The following is a 20,585-nucleotide window of genomic DNA, read 5'->3' as shown; positions in this document are numbered from 1 at the left end:
GTGGGACGTTATTCTAAAGCCGACCCTTTTCATCAATATGGAGAGTATAAATTTCTTTCCTTATTAAAAGGTTCATATCCTCTTGTTCAGAGCCATATTCTTCCGTTTCCGATTCACGAAGTTACTTTCATATTAACCCACCGAAGTTATTTCACACAAGCGGAGAGCGGCAACTCTACACCCACTGCTAAACAGCTGTTTCACCGCGGCAACAACAAAAATGATGCACAACATTCAACTCACCATCAGCGACGTGGAATTGACAAAAACTAATTTTAGAATAATAAAGTCCGTATATTGGAAAAATGGCAATAAACACCACATCGGCGTGATTGTTAATCGCCAGCGTATTAGTGTAAATGTCAGAGAAACATTAGATTAACAAATAGTAGGAGAAACATAAAGCAAAGTGTTAAGAGAGTTTCCTGGAGTTAACGTTGTGCACAGGTGCCGCTTTACATGGTAGAGCGACTCAGCAAAGATACGCAATCGTAAATTTTCTATGAACATAGCATAGTGGAAAATTCGGAAATCGAATTGTGAATAATATGCCATTATGTAATTCAGTTAATTGATCATCAATACGTGCACCGTTAACGACGCTTTTTGCGGATTGCAATTTGATCAACTTATTTTAGCTTTAAACCTTTACTTCATATCTTTATAATTAGAAACAATAGCAACTAACATGGATTCGCTGTTATTTTTGACGGCTGCGGCGCATCTGTTTTACACGCCGTTTACCAAAGTGGAGGAGAGTTTTAATCTGCAAGCTATGCATGATATACTTTATTTAAGACAAAACTTTACGCAGGTTTGTTGTGTTATCTAAAATATTACTATTAAAAGTAATTTGCATTATATTTTACCTCGCACAGTATGATCATCATGATTTCCCCGGTGTAGTACCGCGCACCTTTCTCGGACCGCTTGTAATCTCCATATTGTCCACACCGTTTGTGATACTATTTGAAACACTCAGCATGAATAAATTTTGGACGCAGTATGTTGGTAAATATGTACAAAATATGTATGTATATACTGCTTTTTAATTTAAATTATTATTCACTTGCAGTTCGTTTAGTGTTAACCGCTGTAGTAACTGCATCTTGGCACAATTTCCGTCGTGTTATAACCAAACAGTTTGGCACTGATGTCCGCCTCTGGTTTACTATAATCACATTGACACAGTTTCATTTCATTTTCTATATGAGTCGACCATTGCCTAACGTTATAGCGTTGCCTGTTGGTAAGGTGCCAGTTGTAAGGTGTTATGTTTTTGCTTTATTTTTATTTTTCTCTTTTTTAGTGCTGTATGCTCTTGCCTTTTGGTTACAAGGACAAACGAAACCCTTCATCATATGTTCCGGCATCGCAATCTTAATATTTCGTTCAGAACTTTTAATATTTTTGGGACTTCTGCTATCATATGACGTGATTTTTCGCAAAGTTACCATTTCCAGGTAATCTTAACAAACACACACTACAAATCGTTATGTACAATCCACCCAAACTTTTATCTTTAAAAAATATATGTTAATACATTTACAGCGTAATAAAAATAGCATTACCCGCAGGTTTAGCTATTTTGGTCACAACAATTGTTTTGGACTCGTTTTTCTGGCGCCGTTTTTTGTGGCCGGAGGGTGAAGTGCTGTGGTACAACACTATATTGAATAAAAGCTCCGACTGGGGTGTATCCTTTGAAAGTTAATTTTGAATTTGCCAATATTTTTATGTACAGTTCGTTTTGTAGCACTTCAAATCTACTAGGATTCATGTGCAGTTGTTATATCGTTTTTTCCTTAGCTTACTTCATTGACTTACAGATTTCTCCGTTTTTATGGTATTTCTATTCAGCCTTTCCACGCGCACTTGGCGCTTCAGTTGTTTTGATGCCAATAGGTATTTTTTTGGAACGACGTATACGTCCGCTAGTGCTTGCTGCCTTGGCATTTGTACTCATCTACTCAATCCTACCACACAAAGAGTTGCGCTTTATTGTTTACGTGTTCCCTGTGCTTAATTTGGCGGCTGCTTGTGCTTGTAGCCGATTGTATGTAAACGATTACACTATACATGTTGTTCTTTTAATAATTTGTATGCACTTGTATTCAATTTTTATAGCTGGCTCAATAGCGGGAAATCTGTGTGGCACCAAATACTGGCCTTTTGTGCTGGTGCGCATTTACTAATTAATATACTTATAACGGTATTCCTTTTGGTTGTATCGAGTACCAACTATCCAGGTGGTATGGCATTAACTCGTTTGCATCGTCTGGAAGCACAAACGCCTAATGCATCCGTACATATAGCAAATTTAGCGGCACAAAGTGGAGTCTCAAGATTTTTACAAATTCGGGATGATTGGCAGTCAGTTGAAAATTAAATTTTAATACAAAACTGTGTTTAATATTTTTAATTATTTTGCATTTTCAGCTATTGTAAAAACGAATCGATAACTTATGATGCTGAGCAGACTCGTTATTATACACATCTCTTGGTGGAAGCAAAAAATAAAAACAATGTGCAGCTATGGTCCACACTGCAGAAAGAATTTGAAATTGTAGAGTTTGTCGATTGTTTCAATAATATTGGCATACAGTACAGCTCATTAGTGCCCATACGTATTAAAACCAAACCATGCCTAGCTATTTTAAAGAGAATAAAACCTCCTGTTATTGTCGAAACTAAAAAGAAGACGAAAGACGAGAAAAAAGCGAAAAAGAAAAGTAAAAAGCCAAACGAAATCGAAACCGTGGAAATCATTCTTAATGAAGTTGTTGAAGACATTAAAGACAATGAAATGCCAAAAGACTTGCCAAAAGACTTTCATAGCATAGAAAAAGCCGCAGATGACACTATAGAAGACCCACTACAATTTACAGAAGAAGTGAATGGCACACTTTATGATAAAGTCGATGCAAAGGCATCGCTCGAGGATGGTTATGTAGAGGACTGGACATTAGAGGTTGTGGACGATGAAACTTTCGAAGAACCAATTGATATTCAAAAGTCAGAAATGCAACCTCGTAGCGCTGAAAAACCTGTTGAAGTGCACGAACTGGAAGAAACATCCGCCCAAAAGTCTGACGCTGACATACCATCGGAGGAAACTTCTGAGCAGCAAACAAAGGATATAAACTTCCATGAATTGCATAATCTGGCGCTGGGCAAGATGAATCGAAAAACTTTAGCAACGAAACAAAAGATACGGCAATTAATCGAACAGCATTATCGCGCAAAGGGGCGTCAAGTTGAAAATTCTGCCGAAAGAGTTGATAAACGTCCTGCCACTGCAAATTTACCTGCAGCGCGCCAAACAGTTAAATCCATTATAAAGCAGGAACGCATAAAGGAGATGATCGAACAGATCGCCACAATGGATCTGACACGCATTTGCGATCTGGATCATATTTCTACCAAAGACTGTCTAAAGCAGGTTATCGACAAACTGGACACTGATGATAAGTTAGCGCACAGTAATTGAGAAAAATGTTTTTTTTTTTTTTTAATTTAGGAAGTTGTTTGCTAGCATAATGAGTGTTCGCTTTCTCATTTTTGTATTTATGTAAAATAAGTTAATGTTTACCAAAAGAAAAAAATTACACATGTCAATAAATTATATACATTGCGAACATATGAATTTGCAACAGCAATCCAAGTATCGCCAGTCCCCATGTGGCACGATATAGCATTAGGTCTCGGCTACCACCCTTCAAATGTATCGGCTTACCATCGTCCTTTTGGAAAAGTTTTTGCATTTGCCTAATTTTCTCTAAACCTGGGTTCGGTTTCTTGGATGGACCTGGACTTGGACCACAAGAGGTGCCACTAGTCACTTTGCCTGGGCCACTAGCAAATCTTGCCGTCAACTGTAATAAGTTGCGGCCGTTGCAACGGCACAATGAAGGCTACAATAACATATGTATGTATATATCGATTCAAATGCATCGAATATTGTTATATATAATTTTTACATCTCTGCTTACATAAATCAATCTGAACATCCTTTTCAAGAGATTTATTCTTTATATATATAATCAAGTTATGGCGGCACGAAAACAAAAATTTATTTGAAATGTTTAGAAAGAATTTGACCTTAATTTCAATACCTATCATACAATATAATTTCAATACCTAACAAAAACAGTTGCCATATAGCCTGCAAACCACAGTGTTTTTTTACAAATATAGTTTCCGAAACTTAGTTCGTGAGGTTAATAAACTAAGAGAAAGTATGAGCGAAGCCTTACCATTAACCGATCAGTTTGTTGGGCAGCTATATGCTATATTGGTCCGATCTGAACACATTTTGGAAAATAATCTGTGACAAATTTCTAATTTGTTCTAATCAAATTTCGTAAAGATATCTCGTTAAAAAGAAGTTTGTATGACAGCTACGTGCTATAGTTGTCCGATATTAAAAATTCCTTTGAAGATTGTAACGTTTCATTGGGCAACAATCTGTGCTAAAAACGTTTTCCATACAAGGACTTGATTTTAACCGATCAGTTTGTACGGCAGCTATATGCTATAGCGGTCCGAAATCGACAGTCCCGACATAAGAGCTTATTGGGGAGAAGAGAACGTGTTAAAAATTTCAGTCCCTCATATATATACAGACACACAAACGGACATGCGCAAATCGATTCAGCTTGTCACGCTGATCATTTATATATACATTCTAAAGGGTCTCCGACGTTTCCTTTTGGCTGTTACAAACTCCGTAGCAAACTTACTATACTCTATTCAGGATATAATGAAAACAATAATACATCTAGTTTTAATGATAAATTACCTACTGTCGACTTCTTGCTTAATTTAAAACTGTTTGTGTTTTTTGTATTACGTATATTTCCATGTTTTAAATGCATTTATGTGAATGTTTAATCTTTAACATAAAACATTTATGGATAGTTAAGACAATAGATATTGCACTACTCCACCATTCTGCAACTGTAAAACACATATTATGTAAACAGCTATGTTGTATTGTAATTAATTACACTTACCACAAAACAAGGAAACATACAGATACATCCAAGTTAGTCATATGTTTTTACACTTTGAAAGCTTAATTTAAAACATTAATTACAGATGCGTTGTTAGCCATTGTTGTTACGCATTTAATCTTGGCTTTGGGGAACGCTCAAATCGTAGAACAATTTCACCATGCCACCAATACCGGCCAAACTGAGAGCGACGGTTAAACGGTACAAAAGTTGATCGGCAAATGATCCCTTAAGGAACACTGGTTTGCCATCGGATTTTTGAAAGTGCTCCTGCACTTTCTTCAATTCGAAGTAACCCTTTTCTACTTCATTCTTTGATGCGACACGGCGTGGAGCAGATGTGGTTAGGTTACGAACGACAACCTATAAGAGGATTTAAAAAAATAAAATGATTATATTTCCAAATAAACACTATTTCATATATATTCCGAAAACCACTATCACAATTTAACGTATTGATCTTACGTAATGACGGCAAAATGCACATGCAAAAACCATTTATAACAAGTGAGTTTTAATTATAACAACTGAATAGCAGCATTTAGACTTACTCTGGATAAGTTAAGCATTTTGGCAGAACTCATATTTTGTAATAATTATTTAGAAACGTCTAAAAGACTGAAAACTTTTCGCTTCTTTCAGAAAATAATTTGTGAGCAATATAGACCTTTCACAATTATGACAGATTTTGACATTAGTGAAATGACTGGAAACTGGACATACCAAGGTAAAACTGGACACAGGGTTGCTACACATTGCGCATACACAGAGTGTTAAATATTCATATAAATATTAGTAAATTTATTAAAATATTAGGGGGAACTTAAGTATTCCATCACACAAAAATTGTGTAAAAATAAATTGCGTATATAAAGCAAATATTAAGATAACTGTATAAAATGAATATCTGAAAACAATGTAGTGAAGTGTTAGTGTATAATAAGTGCATAATTTAAAAGAAAAATTAATTATAAATTGACATATTACAAGAAAAAAAACTCCAATTATCCAGCGGCTACAATTATTTTTTAATTGGAGAATCTCCTTTATCTCACCGTACCCATTTTAACACTGATGTCGTGGCATGATATAATAAGGCCGAGCTTCATGTAAATATTAAATTTCTGCAGATGTTCAGTAGTCATTACTACTTTGTGTGAACAGCAAATAAACTTATAACAATTCAATACAAAATACAACCCTGTCATTCAGCATTGAATCCATTTACATACAACTTAACTATTTTGACAAGCAGCAAAATATTTGTTTTCTTCGTTTGTGTTTTTTCACAATATTTCAGTCTAGTTTTGTAAATGACACAGAAGTCAAAATATTGAAAACTTTTTTACTATTTCTGTGAAATAAAAGGAAATAAGATGCCGAAATATTATTGCGATTATTGTGATACATATTTAACACACGATTCTCCATCTGTGCGAAAAACACATTGCACCGGACGAAAGCACAGGGACAACGTTAAATTCTACTATCAAAAATGGATGGAGGAGCAAGCGCAACATTTGATCGATGCTACCACAGCTGCATTTAAAGCTGGTAAGATTACACAAAATCCGGGCGTTGCGATACCCCCTCCAAATATGGCGCCACCTCCGCGTCCAGGTCTGATGCCCGGTGGACCAGGCATGCCGCCGATGATGATGGGTCCACACGGAGCTATGCCACCGCCAATGATGGGTATGCGACCGCCGCCAATTATGGGACCGATGGGGCCAATGATGGGACCACCACCGCCCTTGGGGGCTTTAGGTGTTCGACCACCTATGATGAATGGCCCTCCCCCGAATAAATAACAAAATACTTTGAGCAAAAGTAGATGAGAAAATAACACAAAAGAATATAATGTATAATTTCGTTTAAATATTTGCATTTCAAAATAAAGATTTTAATTTAATTTCACTGTAATGATTAAAACATTTTTATATAGTAACACCTGCTTTATATCAACAAGATTATATATACTTAACAATTATTCAAAGTGGAGTGTGTTATCAAGCTCTGTGGTAGTTTCTAGACATTCTTGTAAGTTATTATTGCATCCGCAGAAATATTCTCCAAATAAAAGAAAGAAAAGGTTGAATAAAATTCGGTATCCGTTTCGTATACTAAGACCAGACGGTTACTATGTGAACATTCTCACGACAGTTGGGTCTACGTAACTGGAACATACCTAGATTTTAGTCCGCCATGGACTATCATTTCGGCAGCATTCCTCTAAATGGCTTAAGATATTTTCTGCCGCTACAATACTGGAACACATATTACTGGTTTCTAAACAAAGGCCACCCCAATTAATTCTATTGAGCGGCAAACAAAAATTTTTACACTTGTTATTTATACTAGTCAAATATATATTTTAACTTAAAATGCACATCATTCTTACATGTCTATAATAGTATAAATACATTTACATTAAAGTTATAATAGATGTGTTTGCAATTTTAAAAAGTATGAAGAAAATATAACTAGTGATGATTACAACTGCTAAATACGTTAGAATGTTGAGAAATTAAGCTAAAATGCTAGTTAATTAATCTAACCCCAAAAATCTGAGCGTTTACTGGGAGATGTCGTCACTGCTGGTCTTTGTTGTTGTATTGAAGCTGTAATTACATTTTCCGATCGTTTGTATTCTCGATCGATTTCAGAGAGATCTAAATCTGCCTCAATTTCTAGTACCTAAAAAAGTATGAATTTAAAATAAAAATTGTTCTAATAAAAAGATTGAATAATGTTTGTATTTACTTTAATATTACATCCCACTTTTTTTCGAATCAACCAGTCTTCATGAAGTTCGTGCAACTGCTTGATATACTCAAAAGGCACGCATGTCTCTTCGGAACGAGCCCGTTTTCGTATACGTTCATAAACCACATCAGGCGTTGTACGCAAATAAACTGGAAAAATAAAATTGCCCAAGTTAGCAACATTTTTTTATATGTATAAAAAACTTAGTTTTACTTATTAAATCGGCTTGTATGTGGGTAATCTCTTCGACATAATTATACCACTCTTTCAATATTTCATACATGCCATCATGTATAAGGCCACTTTTGTGTAAATTCTCAACGAAACAGTACCTTTAATAAAATCAATTGTCTCAGCACTAAACAAATATACATATGCATTTATATGTGAACTTACTTTGCACTGTATAGAGAGCGTTCGAGGATCTTAATTGGTTTGTCTGTAGTCATGGTATGCCGCTCCAACATTGTCAGCATCACATAAGATTGAAACGGCATTGCCCAACGGTTCGGATCAGTATACATTAGTTCCTAAAAAGAGCGTTCCATTAAATATCTTATTGCGCCCACAAGTCTATTAGAGATTTACTAACCAATAAATTGTATCCCTTAAAATTACGCCATTTCTCAACCGGCTCCGTCATGGTGCATACTTTATCTTCAAACTTTTGAAAATGTTCGATGAATGTAGTCTTTCCACTTCCAATATTGCCTTCAATTAGGACGGTGAAAGGCTGTGTGCCAACTCCGTATTTCGGGATTGCAGCAATAATTGGCTTGAGTGATGTCATAGTTCCTAGTAAACGTTCTACAACAAAAGTAATATAGACAGATACAGAAATACAAAGATGATTATTTTTTATTTTTTTAGAATGTCACGACTAATTCACATCGGTTTGCATCTAATCTAGCACACTTCATTAATAAGACTTGTAAAAACGCGCCAAAATGTATCTTTCAAATACACATTTGGGCGCACTTTCGGCTGACGTGAGAATTCTCTGAATACCTATTGGCACATACGCATGCAAAACAGCATAAAGTTAAAAGCTTTTCTGGCAATCCTACAAGTAACATGTCTAAACATGATTGCCTATCAGCTGTTGACTTTGTGTATGTAAACATTTGTGATTTTAACGCTCCATTAATAATTTTAATTTGTTGTAGAATTTAATACGCGTAGCTTTGCAGTAAAAAAATGTCTGCTTTTGCTTCAACACTATTTTAAAATTGTGATCTTTAAATATTCCTACATAAGTTCAACTTGAAATTGCGGAGTATCGACTTACTTATAATTAAACGTTGCATTTTTCACATCCTCATATGCAAACTATTACAAATTTATGTTTATTTTTAAAAGTATCAAATGCACAAATCTATACTTTGCAAAAGGAATAGGTTATTGTCGCAATAATAACAAACCAATGGAAATACAACGAACAGCTGTTGAGGGAGTGGAAGGAATGTGTAACTTGTAAGCACTTATAAATAATGTGGTATAGAAAATGAGGACTCTTGACAAATAATGTAAAATATAATCTACATTCTCTGCTCTTGGTATTGGCTTTTTAAAAAGGAAATTTACCATTTATTTGGCGCCGTGATCTGATGTTATGGACTCTCCTCTATATTATTCCTCAAGATTAAAAAATGTATACAGAAATACCCGCCTCAGAATAGTAGTTTAGTATAGTGAAGTAGCGTGCAATACTTTTACAATTTTTGAACTTCAAATACAAATATCTTAAAAACTACTTGTAGGTGCGGGTTTATGTTTATACATTTTTTAATCCTGAGGACCTTTTCTATCCGTCCATACTATCAATAAACACTTTAAGTTACAACAAATTGAAAGAACCTTAAAAACAATTTACTTTTTGATTCATATTTTTGTAAAACATTGATTGTATAATGAACCACTGTAACGGTCTTCTTAGATCGCCGTTAAATACAAATATTTTATAAAACAAACTCGCTATTTCTCTCAAGTGTAGGGTGGCTCACGATACATGTTACAAAAACAACCCGTAATAACATTTTTTTTTAATCAATGCATCTCAGGTATTTTTTCTTATTATATAGCAAATTTTATTTTATTTAATTAATTATTTTTAAAAATTGTGGACCGTAAATGACCTCCATGCTCAGCCACGCTTATGCGACACCAAATTAGAAAATTATTCATTGCGACCTGATGGGTTGAAGTCGGGATTACCTTAATTATCGATTTAAGGGACTGCTTCAATTCAGTCAGATTTGTAGGTTTTGTCTTGTACACCTCTTGCTTGACATAACCCCATAAAAATAAGTCTAGTGACAACAGGTCGGGTGACCTTGAGGCCAGCGGAATGTGGAGTTTCTTGATATTAATTCGTTTAAAATTTTTGTTTGAGGTCCGCAATAACTGTTCTGGGAGAAGTTCCGTCTCGTGGATTATTTCTGAACTTGATTCACTTTATACGGCACTTTTGCCTGTTTACATTTCCGTTTATATCAAAATAGTCCTCATCAGACATAAACAGGCAATTTATCAAGTTATTGTCTTCTTCGACCATTTCAATAATATTTTGGAAAAATTAGATGCGAATAGGCAAATCTATAGGATTTAACCGGCTTATTATTTGAACTGTGTACGGAAACAGGTGAATTGACGATGCAACAGCCTCAACTTTTTCTTGCACACAAACATACGGATCTCGATGTTACGGTCTTTTTGCGATACTTCCAGATTCGGCAAACGTGTTTACCAACCTCATAAAGGTCCATCTACTCGGGTAGTGCCGCCAAAATCCCGTCTGAATTCTTTTTGGACGGAAATAACAGACTACAAAGCATGGTACCGCTTCACTATCCAACCCTCTTTTCGGTCTTCATCGAATTTTAATTTTATTAATAACTTGCCAAATAAATAAAAAGTAAGTCTATTACTCACACAGAAAAAAATATTACGGTTTGTTTTTGTTGCACGATTCGTGGATTCACGAATATACAAAACGCCATTGATCGAAAACTTATAAATTGCCATACCTAATCACCTAATTAAGATATAGAACAATTTGGCACAGTGGATCACAGTAGGGTGTAGGGGCACCTGCAATGGTTTAATGTACATAGCTCCCAAACCATTTAAGCTAAAATAACCAAATTTCCACAGAATAAATCCATTAAGTACCCCTACCGATACTGTAAAACTGGATGAAATGATAGCTCCGCCCACTCTCCATTTGACTAAAAACTACTAAAAGCGCGATAAATCAATGACTAAATACGCCAGTGACAGAAAATTTTACCTCCGAGATTTCATGGAGGACTATAGGAACCGCGGTCAAAATTGGACAAAGGGTGTGGCACCGCTCACTTTAAGGGGAAATCACATATCTCGGGACCTGCTCGACCGATTTTAACCAAATTCTGTGTGTAATATTCCTTTGCTATTCCTATATGACAGTGCAAAAATGGATTACAACGACGCTTGCATTACATAAAACTTTACGATGTGCAAGAGTGAAAATGTTCGGTTACACCCGAAGTTAGGCTTCCTTGTTTTTATAGAAGTTGTTTATATATTCAGTGAATGTAGTCCTCTGAAAAGAGAACGTATCAGAGAACGTATATCATAAACGTTCTGTGGTATAATGCACACGGAACACAGCATTTTTTTCGATTTGTCAAATCTTATTTCTCCACGTGCTTACCTCAAACAATTTTGACATTTCGTTTAATTGTGCAATTTCGCGATTTTCTATACACACACACGTGGACAGGCATTGCCCCTCAGTTTTGCACAAGAAATTATTATGGGATATTGTGATATTCACATATGTCTCACTTGCGCATTTACGTTTGTGTGTGTGTGAAGAGAAGTGAAGCAACTGTCAAAAACGCCTTGTTTAAAACATCGAAATACAAGTGAATTAACCACCGTTGCTGTCGCGCGGCCACGTGAAGAATTTGTTCGTTTAATAGCCGTGTGTTTCATCCATATTGTAGCAAATTGATAAAACCTTTGAAAATAAATATACAGCTGCAAATTATTGAATTGAAAATCTAAAATAGTGAATTCAGTAACAGAAATATTTATATCTCGCCGGTATGTGAGAGCATTGTGAGGTTAAAATCTCGAAAGCGGGCGCGGAAGCTAAGCACTAAAGCAAAAGCACTGGCGAGCACGTTGTTGAATTGATATCAATCGCATGGGATATTTTAAATATAAGAAAGTTTTTAAAGGAAACTAATATTTTTAGAAATAAAATATTAAGTTTAAAGTACAACATAACGGGGTTTTAAATAGAGGTACGTTTAAAATATGAAAAAAAATCATATTTGGAACGTTTGGAATGATACCAAAGTTAAAGATGGGGGAGGCTACAAGAGTAACGGCATTACAAAGGTTTTCTATTTAAAGAAAAAATAAAGAACAATACAGAATATACTGTTAATAAACAATTATTGTAACAATTTGGTTTTTCACTTTTTTTAACAAATAATTTTTTAAAATAAATTAAACAAACGGTTGCCAATAATATATACAAAAATTTAATATAATATGTACTGAGTAATATTTTGAAACATTTTAATTGTCCTTTTTTTTTTAAATAATTAAATTAAATTTCAGCTGTTTTCTTAAAGCGGAAATACTTTTCAAATATATGTACAAAATAAAGATTAAAACAAATTTTGAAACTCCATCACACAGAAAATAATGCAACGTGTCAACGATAATTGCTATACTAAAAAAGCATAAAATCTCACCATATAGCTATAGTTGAAACGTATTTTTGTGTGATATCTTTTACATCTTATATTATTTGCTTAATTAAATGCAAAATAAATATAAAAACTATATTTATAATAAACTATTAACAAGAATATACGAATATATCCACTTACCTACTACAATAAAAACAAGCAAAATATGTGCTCAAGTTTTAATACAAACAAATTTAAACATACAAACAGCTGCTCCGCCAAAAGCACATGGTTGGTTCGAACATTCACCGGTACCATGCTAACAAAGCTATCTAACTCAAACTCTCAGCGCTGCTCGATGACATACATACAAATGTGCATATGTTTTTACCTACCTATATAACACCCATGATTATATTACCTGTGGTAGGTATTGCCACGCTTGCATTCACAAACTTATGTGCTCGCATTCCATTTAATACTATTGAACTATATGTATTGTATATATGGCACATAATTTTGCTTTATTTTTCTGGCATGTCTCATAGTGTCAATGACTATTTGATTTCAAGAAGTCGGAAGAAAAGTAGGGTATAGGGTGACAGAATCCAAAACCTTTCTTAATTTTACTACGTCTATTGTCATGAAGTCACAACTAAAACGATAATTTGTGTTATAAATTATGAATTGCATGCTTAACACCTGAGCACAAGAGTTTTAGAGTGTCAAGTAATATATGCCACATGAATTAAAGATATTTGTTTTTATTTAGACTGCAACTAAAATTTCTGCCATGTATTGCCTAGGGTTTAATTTCATGTTTACTATCTCGATAACGATTAACAAACACGTGTTTTCAGTTATTAAGTACATACTTATTCATGACTAATATATTTATGCGGAAATATAAATATGTTTGTTGTGTGAATTTAACAGAGAAGATCGAGAGATATTGAAAAATAAATTATTGAAGATAAATATAGAGATACAAATATTACAGCGATAAAATGAGATTGTTTGTAGAACGCGTTTTTCTAAATTTTAGTTTTGCACTTTTTAGGAACACTTTGAAGGAAGAAATGCTATTTTTTGTGAAAAATCAGTTAATTTGTTATTGTATAATGAGACATATATACAAATTAAAAATGAAAACTCCAGCGTTATTTTGTAAATTTTGTATATACGGAAATATTAAAAAAAAAACGTTCATAAGACAGGTATAAAAATACTCATAACTTCGTCAATTTTGCTCCAATCTCTAACGTTTTTGAGATATTATGCATTCATTTAAGATTAAAAATTCGAAACAAATTTTTAAAAAATCCTGTTGTTATTATTGCGGTTATCAAATCCCCACTTGGGTGGTAATGTGCGGGGTGGTTGTCACCGAAGTCATCTAAAGGTACGCCCAGATTTCGGGGTCGGACCATAGCGAGAAAGGTCTTAGATGAGTGGAGTCGCTGGACATTGCATTGCATTAAAAAAATCCTAGTCCAGTCAGTGGATGTTGTTTCTATTATTTTCTCCAACATTGTATATGTGTATGTACACATTTCGATTTATTTTATTGTATGTTATCCTGTAAAATAAAATAAATAAACTTTAGGCAAAAAAAAGTTTTACAATAAAAGTCTCAATAAGTAATATAACAATCTTCAAGGGCATGTTGGAAAATAAGAAACCTCTTCTTAAATAAAAAAAACCATTCGACATGTTTGTGTTCCCACGTATAAAAATAGTCAACAATTATTCTCTAAAAAATATTATATATGCATAAGTGTATGAATGTTGAAATATTAATAATATAATTTTGTTGTTGTTTCAGTTCATTTACAATTTGCGAAAAAATGGATTCACGGCTTTTGAACGTGTTTCACGATGATCCGTTCGACGGCAGTTACACACAACTTAATACAGACTTTTGGTCTAGTGAAAGCGAGTAAGTACAAAAAATTTTTACATTGTAAAAATAGTAACAAATATAAACTAACTTAACTTGTTTTTATTCAGCACAATGGGACAACTTACGGAGACATTGAATGGAATTTTGCCCATAGCTGCAGATGCTGAGCACGATGCTGACATTTACAATAACGCTATGCTCGCAACAGAAGAAACTTTTCGGATAGCAAATAAAAGAGATGTTGTTACGAATTTCCAAAATAAAGAGTTGGTAGGTGCACAGACAACAAAATAAAAAAAGGGCCTAAGTTATTATGAATAAATTTGTTGTGTGCGAAATTTCAGCTGATTTATGATGATTTTGCGCAGCATCAATTGCCCGCGGATGGCGGTATCGAAATCATTACTGTCGATCCAAACTCATTAGACTCAGATTCAGAGGATTCAAACGATGATAATAATTTGTCAAGCAACGGAGACAAAAATATCGTTTTGAATTATGCAGACTTCGACGATAATCAAAGTCAATACAGTGAAGCCACCTTTCGAACGCGCACTGATAGTTCTTCGATTGGTGACTATGAATCACATACAAGCGACTATGATGATAGTTCAGATGAAGAAGACGTTGCGGGAGACATGATAAACAATCAGCATGTTGATATAAATGGGGACAAGAAACCTGACGCACTACTATTAGGCGTAGATGAAATTCCAGACTTAACAGTAGGTCTACTCGCTGCTGACGGTATAGATTTAGACACAAGCTTTCAGTTACCCTTGGAAGATATTGCAGCAGGCAATAAAAATCGTACTATGAGCACGAACACCATCGGCTCCGATGTAGATGTAAATAATTTCGACTTAGCGGAATTTATAACCAATGACGATTTAACATTAACTGTACCAAAAGTGAATACACAAATTATTAATAATGTAACACAGACTAATACAGCTGTACAAACAAAACGCTTAGCAGCAATACCTGTTAAAACTAATATCGACTCAGATTCCGATGCTGAATCGGATGTCATTGTCGATATTGAGACTGTAGATGTAGATATGGAAAAATCTTTGTGGAAAATGGCAACTGGAAATGCTGTTGCAACAGAAGATAGTGTTGTAAACGATATCACATATGAGGATAATGTAAAAACGGATCCGTCCTGGAGTCCAAAACCCACAAAAAAGCAGGAAAATATGCCAAAAGAGGTAATAACTTCCGTAATACAATTTTTTATATGTACTTATCAAAATAATTATTTTTAGACAAAACCGCGACCAACTACCACAATAATTGCTCCAATTCAACCTACAAATAATGCGTCAAATACACGAAACTTCACAATTGTACCAAACAAGCGCCAATGTGACATACTTAAAGGCAAATCTAGCGCAAATAAAAATAAGTCAACTTCGAAGCAGAACGTTGGCAAATTCTCTGCTAAGAAAGGACCAGAAGCCACAACAGGCAATGCATCCAAGGCTGGTTCACTTACATGCCGGGTGGGTGTGGGTCAAGGCGGTAAAAATTTGGCTTTGCTTTCACAAAATTTCTCAGTAAATGATTGTAAAGTAGAAAATAATAAAAATACAGAAGCAGCAGTAGAAAACCCGAATATAATACAGGCTACTGTGCAAGAGAAACAAGTCATGCCCAACGAAAGTGAAAAAGGAGAAGTTGGAGAACGTACCAAATTGGCAGTCAAACGTAAATTGAATTTAGAAGAATATAAACTGCGACGAGGAGACAAAAAAATGTCAAGCCAGACTGAAAGCAATACGGCGTCAACAGAAACTCAAGCCAGTGCATGGAGCATACAAGTGAAACATAGTCAGGAAGTAACCACCGTTGTGAAAACGCTTAGAAATCAGAATAATCAAAAACAACCTATCGATCCTATAACCGAGGCTAAAAATAAGGTATTACGCATGCAGGAGTTGAAACGAGCTCAGCAATTAAAAATTATAGATTCCACAATATCAGCCAAAGTTCCGCGTGTCACAAAATTACCACCACTCAAGGACATTGTTAAGGGCACCTACTGTGGCGGCAAAGACCGTCATAATGAAACTTGCACTGGCTCAAAGTTACACTCCGACTATGAGGAACTGATTATCGTATCTGCTGGCAGTAATACTGATATCAGTATACCACCGCTTAATATGCTACCAATTAATACTTGCGAACGCTCACTTTTAAAATCATCTGCATTGTTGTATAGTATGCCTAGTGGACTACCTTCGAGTAGCTCATTGATTGCCAGCATACAGGATGTTGTTGTACAAAAGGTTGTGGGACCGGAAAAGTCCAATTTGTCGAATGGTGTCACAACACCGGTTTGCCAGAAAACACAGAAAGAAGCTGAACAGCATGGCGAAGATAAGGTTATTATGCATCTGCGCAAAGATAGAATACGACCACGTACAGTCAGTATGGCCATACAGACAGATCCGCAGCCAGGCTTTACGCGTCTGCCGCCAATATCTCATAAGCAGCGTGCTGAACGAAATTATCGGAAGCATAGCGGCGGCAAAGCCGTTGTAGATGATACCGATAGTGATGCTTCGTGTGACCGCACTTATAATCGCCATCGCAATCGTAGTCGTAGTCAAATTAATCGTTCGCGTAGTCGTTCGGTGGAAAGCTTGGCGTCGTCAACGGAACGTAGTGTTAATGCACGTCAGTGTGATATGGCCGGTGGATATTCGTCGCGAAGTAGTCGTCGGCATCGAAGTTCCATAAGTTCTTCCTATTCTGAGTCGGGGCGTATGTCGCGTAATACACAACGCCAACCGCGTACCAGCTACAAGAAACGTACAAAAAAATATGCGCGTAATTCATCGGCATCCTCATCATCATCTTCTTCGGATAGATCTGATCGCAGTCGAAATCGTAGTCGCAGCCGCAGTCCATACTATCGGCGTTCATATTCCAGATCACGTTCACGCTCGCGTTCCATTTCAGCTGCTAGCAGCCGCTTCAGAAAGCCAGGTGGAAACAAGAATTTCCCCAGCAATAATGTTTCACAGCCAGGTAATTATTTTTGTTTATCCCCTGAACAGGATATATTAAGTTTGGCACGTAGTTTGTAACAACAAGATGAAAACGATGGAGATTCCATATAATATATTTTTAAATGATCAGCGTGACGAGCGAGGGTGATTTAGTCACGTCCCGTTCCCACGATATTAATGTCTACGTAACCGGAATGGACCCGGATTTTGATTCGGCCAAGGGCTGTCAACTCGACAAAATTGTGGCACTACAACAACAACGGTCATAGTTAAGTGTTGTTGTTGTAGCGTTTTTCGTTCCGGTTACGTAGACTCGACTGTCGTGGGAACGGAGTCATGACCGTCAGTCTGTATGCCTGTATACACGCGAACTAGTTCCTCAGTTTTGAAGATATCGATCTGAAATTTTGCACACACCCTTTTCTTCCCAAGAAACTGGTCATTTGTAGGAATCGGTGTTAAACAAACTGACCGATCCAAATCAAGAGTTTGTATGTCTTTATCTCTATCTCTACAATCTCTGAAGAATATAGCTTCGGTACAACCGAAGTTAACGTTTCTTGTTTTAAGTTTGTTTTATGATATTAATTTATTTTTATTATGCTCTCATTGCTTTAGCTGTTGAAGAGCGCCGCATAGTTTATGTGGGACGTATTGAAGAAGAAACCACTAAGGAGATGTTGCGCCGAAAATTCTTACCTTATGGCACTATCAAACAAATTTCGATACACTACAAAGACACGGGGTAAGCAATTATAGCTGAAAAATAGTCAACTCGAAATTAATCAAAAAATTTCTTTATTTACATACTTTCCACAGCATGAAATACGGTTTTGTAACATACGAGCGTTCACAGGACGCGTTTACCGTTATAGATAGTAGTGCACGAGATCCCACAATCAATATGTACGACATTAGTTTCGGCGGCAGGCGTGCTTTTTGCCGCTCTTCATACGCTGATTTAGGTAAATTGTTGCTACTACATGTTTTTTTTTTTTAAGTTTATGCGTTATCGCTCCATATAATTAACAGATAATGCCGGCATTAATACATATCATTCGATTGTATTTCCGAAAGTGGAAGCACCACCCAAGGAGGAAGATTCCTTTGAAGCGCTGTTGCAGAAAGTCAAAGCGAAAATGAGCGCTAATAAAGCGGGCGGTGGGGCGAATACCAACAAAGCATGACGTCGACAATGGAAAACAAACGCAATAAATTGTGGTCAACTTCTATCTATAGTGGCGTATGTAGTTGATTTATATTATATATAGTTTGTTGTATGCTAAAACAATTCCAAATTGAAATACCGTTATGTTTATAAGTATGCAACACAGGATCCTATCTTTATTTTTCTATTAAATATACTTTTTAAATTAAGTTTAGTTTGTATAACGTATATTTTTTTTATTGAATTGCTAAATTTATAATATATATATATATATATATATATATACATATTTATATATATGAAGATATCCGTGCTTGAATAATATATAATTCAGCGTAGTACTGATGATTACCTATTAGCTGCAATGACATGTGAAGAAAATTAGTATAAACAAGCACTGGACACATTATTGAACTGAATGTATATATAAAGTTTTGAAAATGATAAACTTAAGAACAAAATATGCTTGCACACAAGCAGCTAGCGTTTGTGGTATATAGTCATTTCTCAGCGTGCATTGTTGGCTAATAAGCAATGTGATAATAGAAGCCACAGTCATTTATTGCAAATAAGTTGAACTACTTTATATACGAAATGAAAGAAAAAACCGTATTCGAAACAATAAGTTACATAGCTATTGTATATGTATGAAAAGACAACAAAATGAATTTAACGCAAACGCAGAAGACCATAGTTAAAGCTGATATATATACATATATAAAAATTGTGAGTTTTTACCGTTACCATTACACAATGAATTTATTTGTAAATTTTGTACATTTGTAAACAACAACAAAACAACAAACAAATAAACCCAACTATTTAAAAGCAAAAACAAAAAACAAAAACACCACTCAAACTATTTACACAAACGTACAAATGTATGGCATGAAACGAAGAGAAATTAAACTGTTGATATATAACCCTGATATTAGTTGTAAAAAAAAATATGCACTCTTTAAAATTCTTTTAAACAATTTCTATCTACCTGTTTGTATTCTATTAATTGTAAGTAAATACATTTTAATTTCATTAGAGAAATACTTAGTGCGGGCGGTCACGTGTCAACGTTCACTTCCCGAAATAATAACAACAAACTGCTAAGAAATATTTAAATAATTACGCAAGATAAGCAAGCTGTGTTTGCTTCCAATTGATTTACTGTAACTATATTTAAAATAATGTTATTGCTTAAAGAAATATATACTTTTTTGTAATTGATCTAGGGAAAGTATATATTTGTAGAAGCTATAGAAAATAAGCATTTTGTTATACTGCTGCAACTTGATGTGTTAACTACATACATATATTCTTAGTATGCCAAAAGTGGTTGTACACAGTGTTATGCACATACATACATACATACATAAATAGTTCATATTTCTTTAATTTAAGCAGCCTACGTGGTTACATTAGCAAGCCATCAAACAAAAGCAACAATACAAACATACAGAAATATGTGCGATTATTTCATGAAACAAATTCGTTGCCTTAAATTGAATATCAACAACCACACATATATTTATAAATACTAACTAATTGGTTATGTTTTTTTAGTTAAAATCTCTTATCTTTAAGTTAATCCGTTTGCTTTGTATTTTTTTACTAAATAAATTACAAAGAATTACTTATGAGAAAATAATTAATTGCATTTTTTACTCTTTAACACACTCATATGTGCATTTTAGGGTGTCCGTTATTTTCCAAGTTGATTTCTTGTAGACGCTTCTTGAAGTTTCAGTTTTTGTCCTCAAAAACATTATCCAGCTTAAGCACACTACAAAACCGCGTTGCGTGAGTAGAAGAAACAATTAAATCATCAGGCAACATTGGTAGAATATTTGAAGCCGTCGACATCAAAATAACTTCAGTTTAGGTTAGTTTATTCATAACAATGTAAATTATTTTATTATCTTACACTTAATTAAAAAAATTTCTTCTAAACAATTGTTTATAGAGATTAAAGATCTCTGGTCCCGATTAAACATGCTTTATATGTACTTACATCCTATGTTGAAGCCCAACTTA

The 20,585-nt window shown here is 34.7% G+C and overlaps 5 protein-coding genes across 7 annotated transcripts; 3 read left to right on the top strand and 2 right to left on the bottom strand.

Moving 5' to 3' along the window:
* The first annotated feature begins 92 nt into the window (after window positions 1-92).
* Alg12 (Alg12 alpha-1,6-mannosyltransferase) lies at window positions 93-4,960 on the top strand. Of its 2 annotated transcripts, XM_036356926.2 has the most exons (9): window positions 93-355; window positions 672-814; window positions 879-1,011; window positions 1,076-1,249; window positions 1,310-1,463; window positions 1,552-1,696; window positions 1,830-2,056; window positions 2,128-2,373; window positions 2,440-4,960. In XM_036356926.2, the coding sequence occupies exons 2-9, from the start codon at window positions 689-691 to the stop codon at window positions 3,488-3,490; spliced, it is 2,256 nt and encodes a 751-aa protein (XP_036212819.2). In that variant the 5' UTR covers window positions 93-355; window positions 672-688; the 3' UTR covers window positions 3,491-4,960. The 2 variants fall into 2 exon arrangements, with proteins under 2 accessions (XP_036212819.2, XP_014090696.2); XM_014235221.3 differs by having other exon boundaries at window positions 94-814.
* On the bottom strand, window positions 4,834-5,734 carry COX7A (Cytochrome c oxidase subunit 7A). Its single transcript, XM_014235230.3, has 3 exons — window positions 5,567-5,734; window positions 5,016-5,378; window positions 4,834-4,959 (listed from the first exon to the last, which is right to left on the bottom strand). The coding sequence occupies exons 1-2, from the start codon at window positions 5,597-5,599 to the stop codon at window positions 5,130-5,132; spliced, it is 282 nt and encodes a 93-aa protein (XP_014090705.1). The 5' UTR covers window positions 5,600-5,734; the 3' UTR covers window positions 4,834-4,959; window positions 5,016-5,129.
* A 504-nt stretch (window positions 5,735-6,238) lies between these two features.
* dnk (deoxynucleoside kinase) lies at window positions 6,239-9,218 on the bottom strand. 2 transcript variants are annotated; one of them, XM_014235222.3, is made up of 6 exons: window positions 9,070-9,218; window positions 8,374-8,588; window positions 8,178-8,311; window positions 7,995-8,113; window positions 7,779-7,930; window positions 6,239-7,712 (listed from the first exon to the last, which is right to left on the bottom strand). In XM_014235222.3, exons 1-6 carry the CDS (start codon window positions 9,086-9,088, stop codon window positions 7,569-7,571), a joined length of 783 nt encoding a protein of 260 aa, XP_014090697.1. In that variant the 5' UTR covers window positions 9,089-9,218; the 3' UTR covers window positions 6,239-7,568. The 2 variants fall into 2 exon arrangements, with proteins under 2 accessions (XP_014090697.1, XP_014090701.1); XM_014235226.3 differs by lacking the exon at window positions 9,070-9,218 and adding an exon at window positions 8,671-8,689.
* Window positions 6,392-6,938, top strand: snRNP-U1-C (small ribonucleoprotein particle U1 subunit C). The gene has a single exon (XM_014235227.3). It carries the CDS (start codon window positions 6,392-6,394, stop codon window positions 6,824-6,826), a length of 435 nt encoding a protein of 144 aa, XP_014090702.1. The 3' UTR covers window positions 6,827-6,938.
* Window positions 9,219-14,294: 5,076 nt separating the features above from the next.
* Window positions 14,295-20,199, top strand: srl (spargel). Its single transcript, XM_036356924.2, has 7 exons — window positions 14,295-14,408; window positions 14,480-14,642; window positions 14,717-15,583; window positions 15,641-17,408; window positions 18,008-18,134; window positions 18,209-18,354; window positions 18,422-20,199. Exons 1-7 carry the CDS (start codon window positions 14,317-14,319, stop codon window positions 18,574-18,576), a joined length of 3,318 nt encoding a protein of 1,105 aa, XP_036212817.2. The 5' UTR covers window positions 14,295-14,316; the 3' UTR covers window positions 18,577-20,199.
* The last annotated feature ends 386 nt before the right edge of the window (window positions 20,200-20,585 follow it).

This window comes from Bactrocera oleae, chromosome 2, assembly GCF_042242935.1.
Source record: "Bactrocera oleae isolate idBacOlea1 chromosome 2, idBacOlea1, whole genome shotgun sequence".
Lineage (NCBI taxonomy): Eukaryota > Metazoa > Arthropoda > Insecta > Diptera > Tephritidae > Bactrocera > Bactrocera oleae.
Note: the sequence above shows the minus strand (reverse complement) of the source record. Positions and strands in the feature narration are given on the sequence as shown.

Excerpts from the sequence above, each read along its gene's own strand:
- Alg12 (XM_036356926.2), top strand. The coding sequence starts at position 689 with ATGGATTCGCTGTTATTTTTGACGGCTGCGGCGCATCTGTTTTACACG. Across the intron at positions 1,250-1,309 it reads CGTTATAGCGTTGCCTGTTG|TGCTGTATGCTCTTGCCTTT; the intron begins GTAAGGTGCCAG and ends TCTCTTTTTTAG. Across the intron at positions 1,697-1,829 it reads ATAAAAGCTCCGACTGGGGT|ATTTCTCCGTTTTTATGGTA; the intron begins GTATCCTTTGAA and ends ATTGACTTACAG.
- COX7A (XM_014235230.3), bottom strand. The coding sequence starts at position 5,599 with ATGAGTTCTGCCAAAATGCTTAACTTATCCAGA. Across the intron at positions 5,379-5,566 it reads AAATGCTTAACTTATCCAGA|GTTGTCGTTCGTAACCTAAC; the intron begins GTAAGTCTAAAT and ends ATCCTCTTATAG.
- snRNP-U1-C (XM_014235227.3), top strand. The coding sequence starts at position 6,392 with ATGCCGAAATATTATTGCGATTATTGTGATACATATTTAACACACGAT.
- dnk (XM_014235222.3), bottom strand. Across the intron at positions 8,312-8,373 it reads TTAAGGGATACAATTTATTG|GAACTAATGTATACTGATCC; the intron begins GTTAGTAAATCT and ends CGCTCTTTTTAG. Across the intron at positions 7,931-7,994 it reads CATACAAGCCGATTTAATAA|TTTATTTGCGTACAACGCCT; the intron begins GTAAAACTAAGT and ends TTATTTTTCCAG.
- srl (XM_036356924.2), top strand. The coding sequence starts at position 14,317 with ATGGATTCACGGCTTTTGAACGTGTTTCACGATGATCCGTTCGACGGC. Across the intron at positions 14,643-14,716 it reads ATTTCCAAAATAAAGAGTTG|CTGATTTATGATGATTTTGC; the intron begins GTAGGTGCACAG and ends GCGAAATTTCAG. Across the intron at positions 15,584-15,640 it reads AGGAAAATATGCCAAAAGAG|ACAAAACCGCGACCAACTAC; the intron begins GTAATAACTTCC and ends AATTATTTTTAG.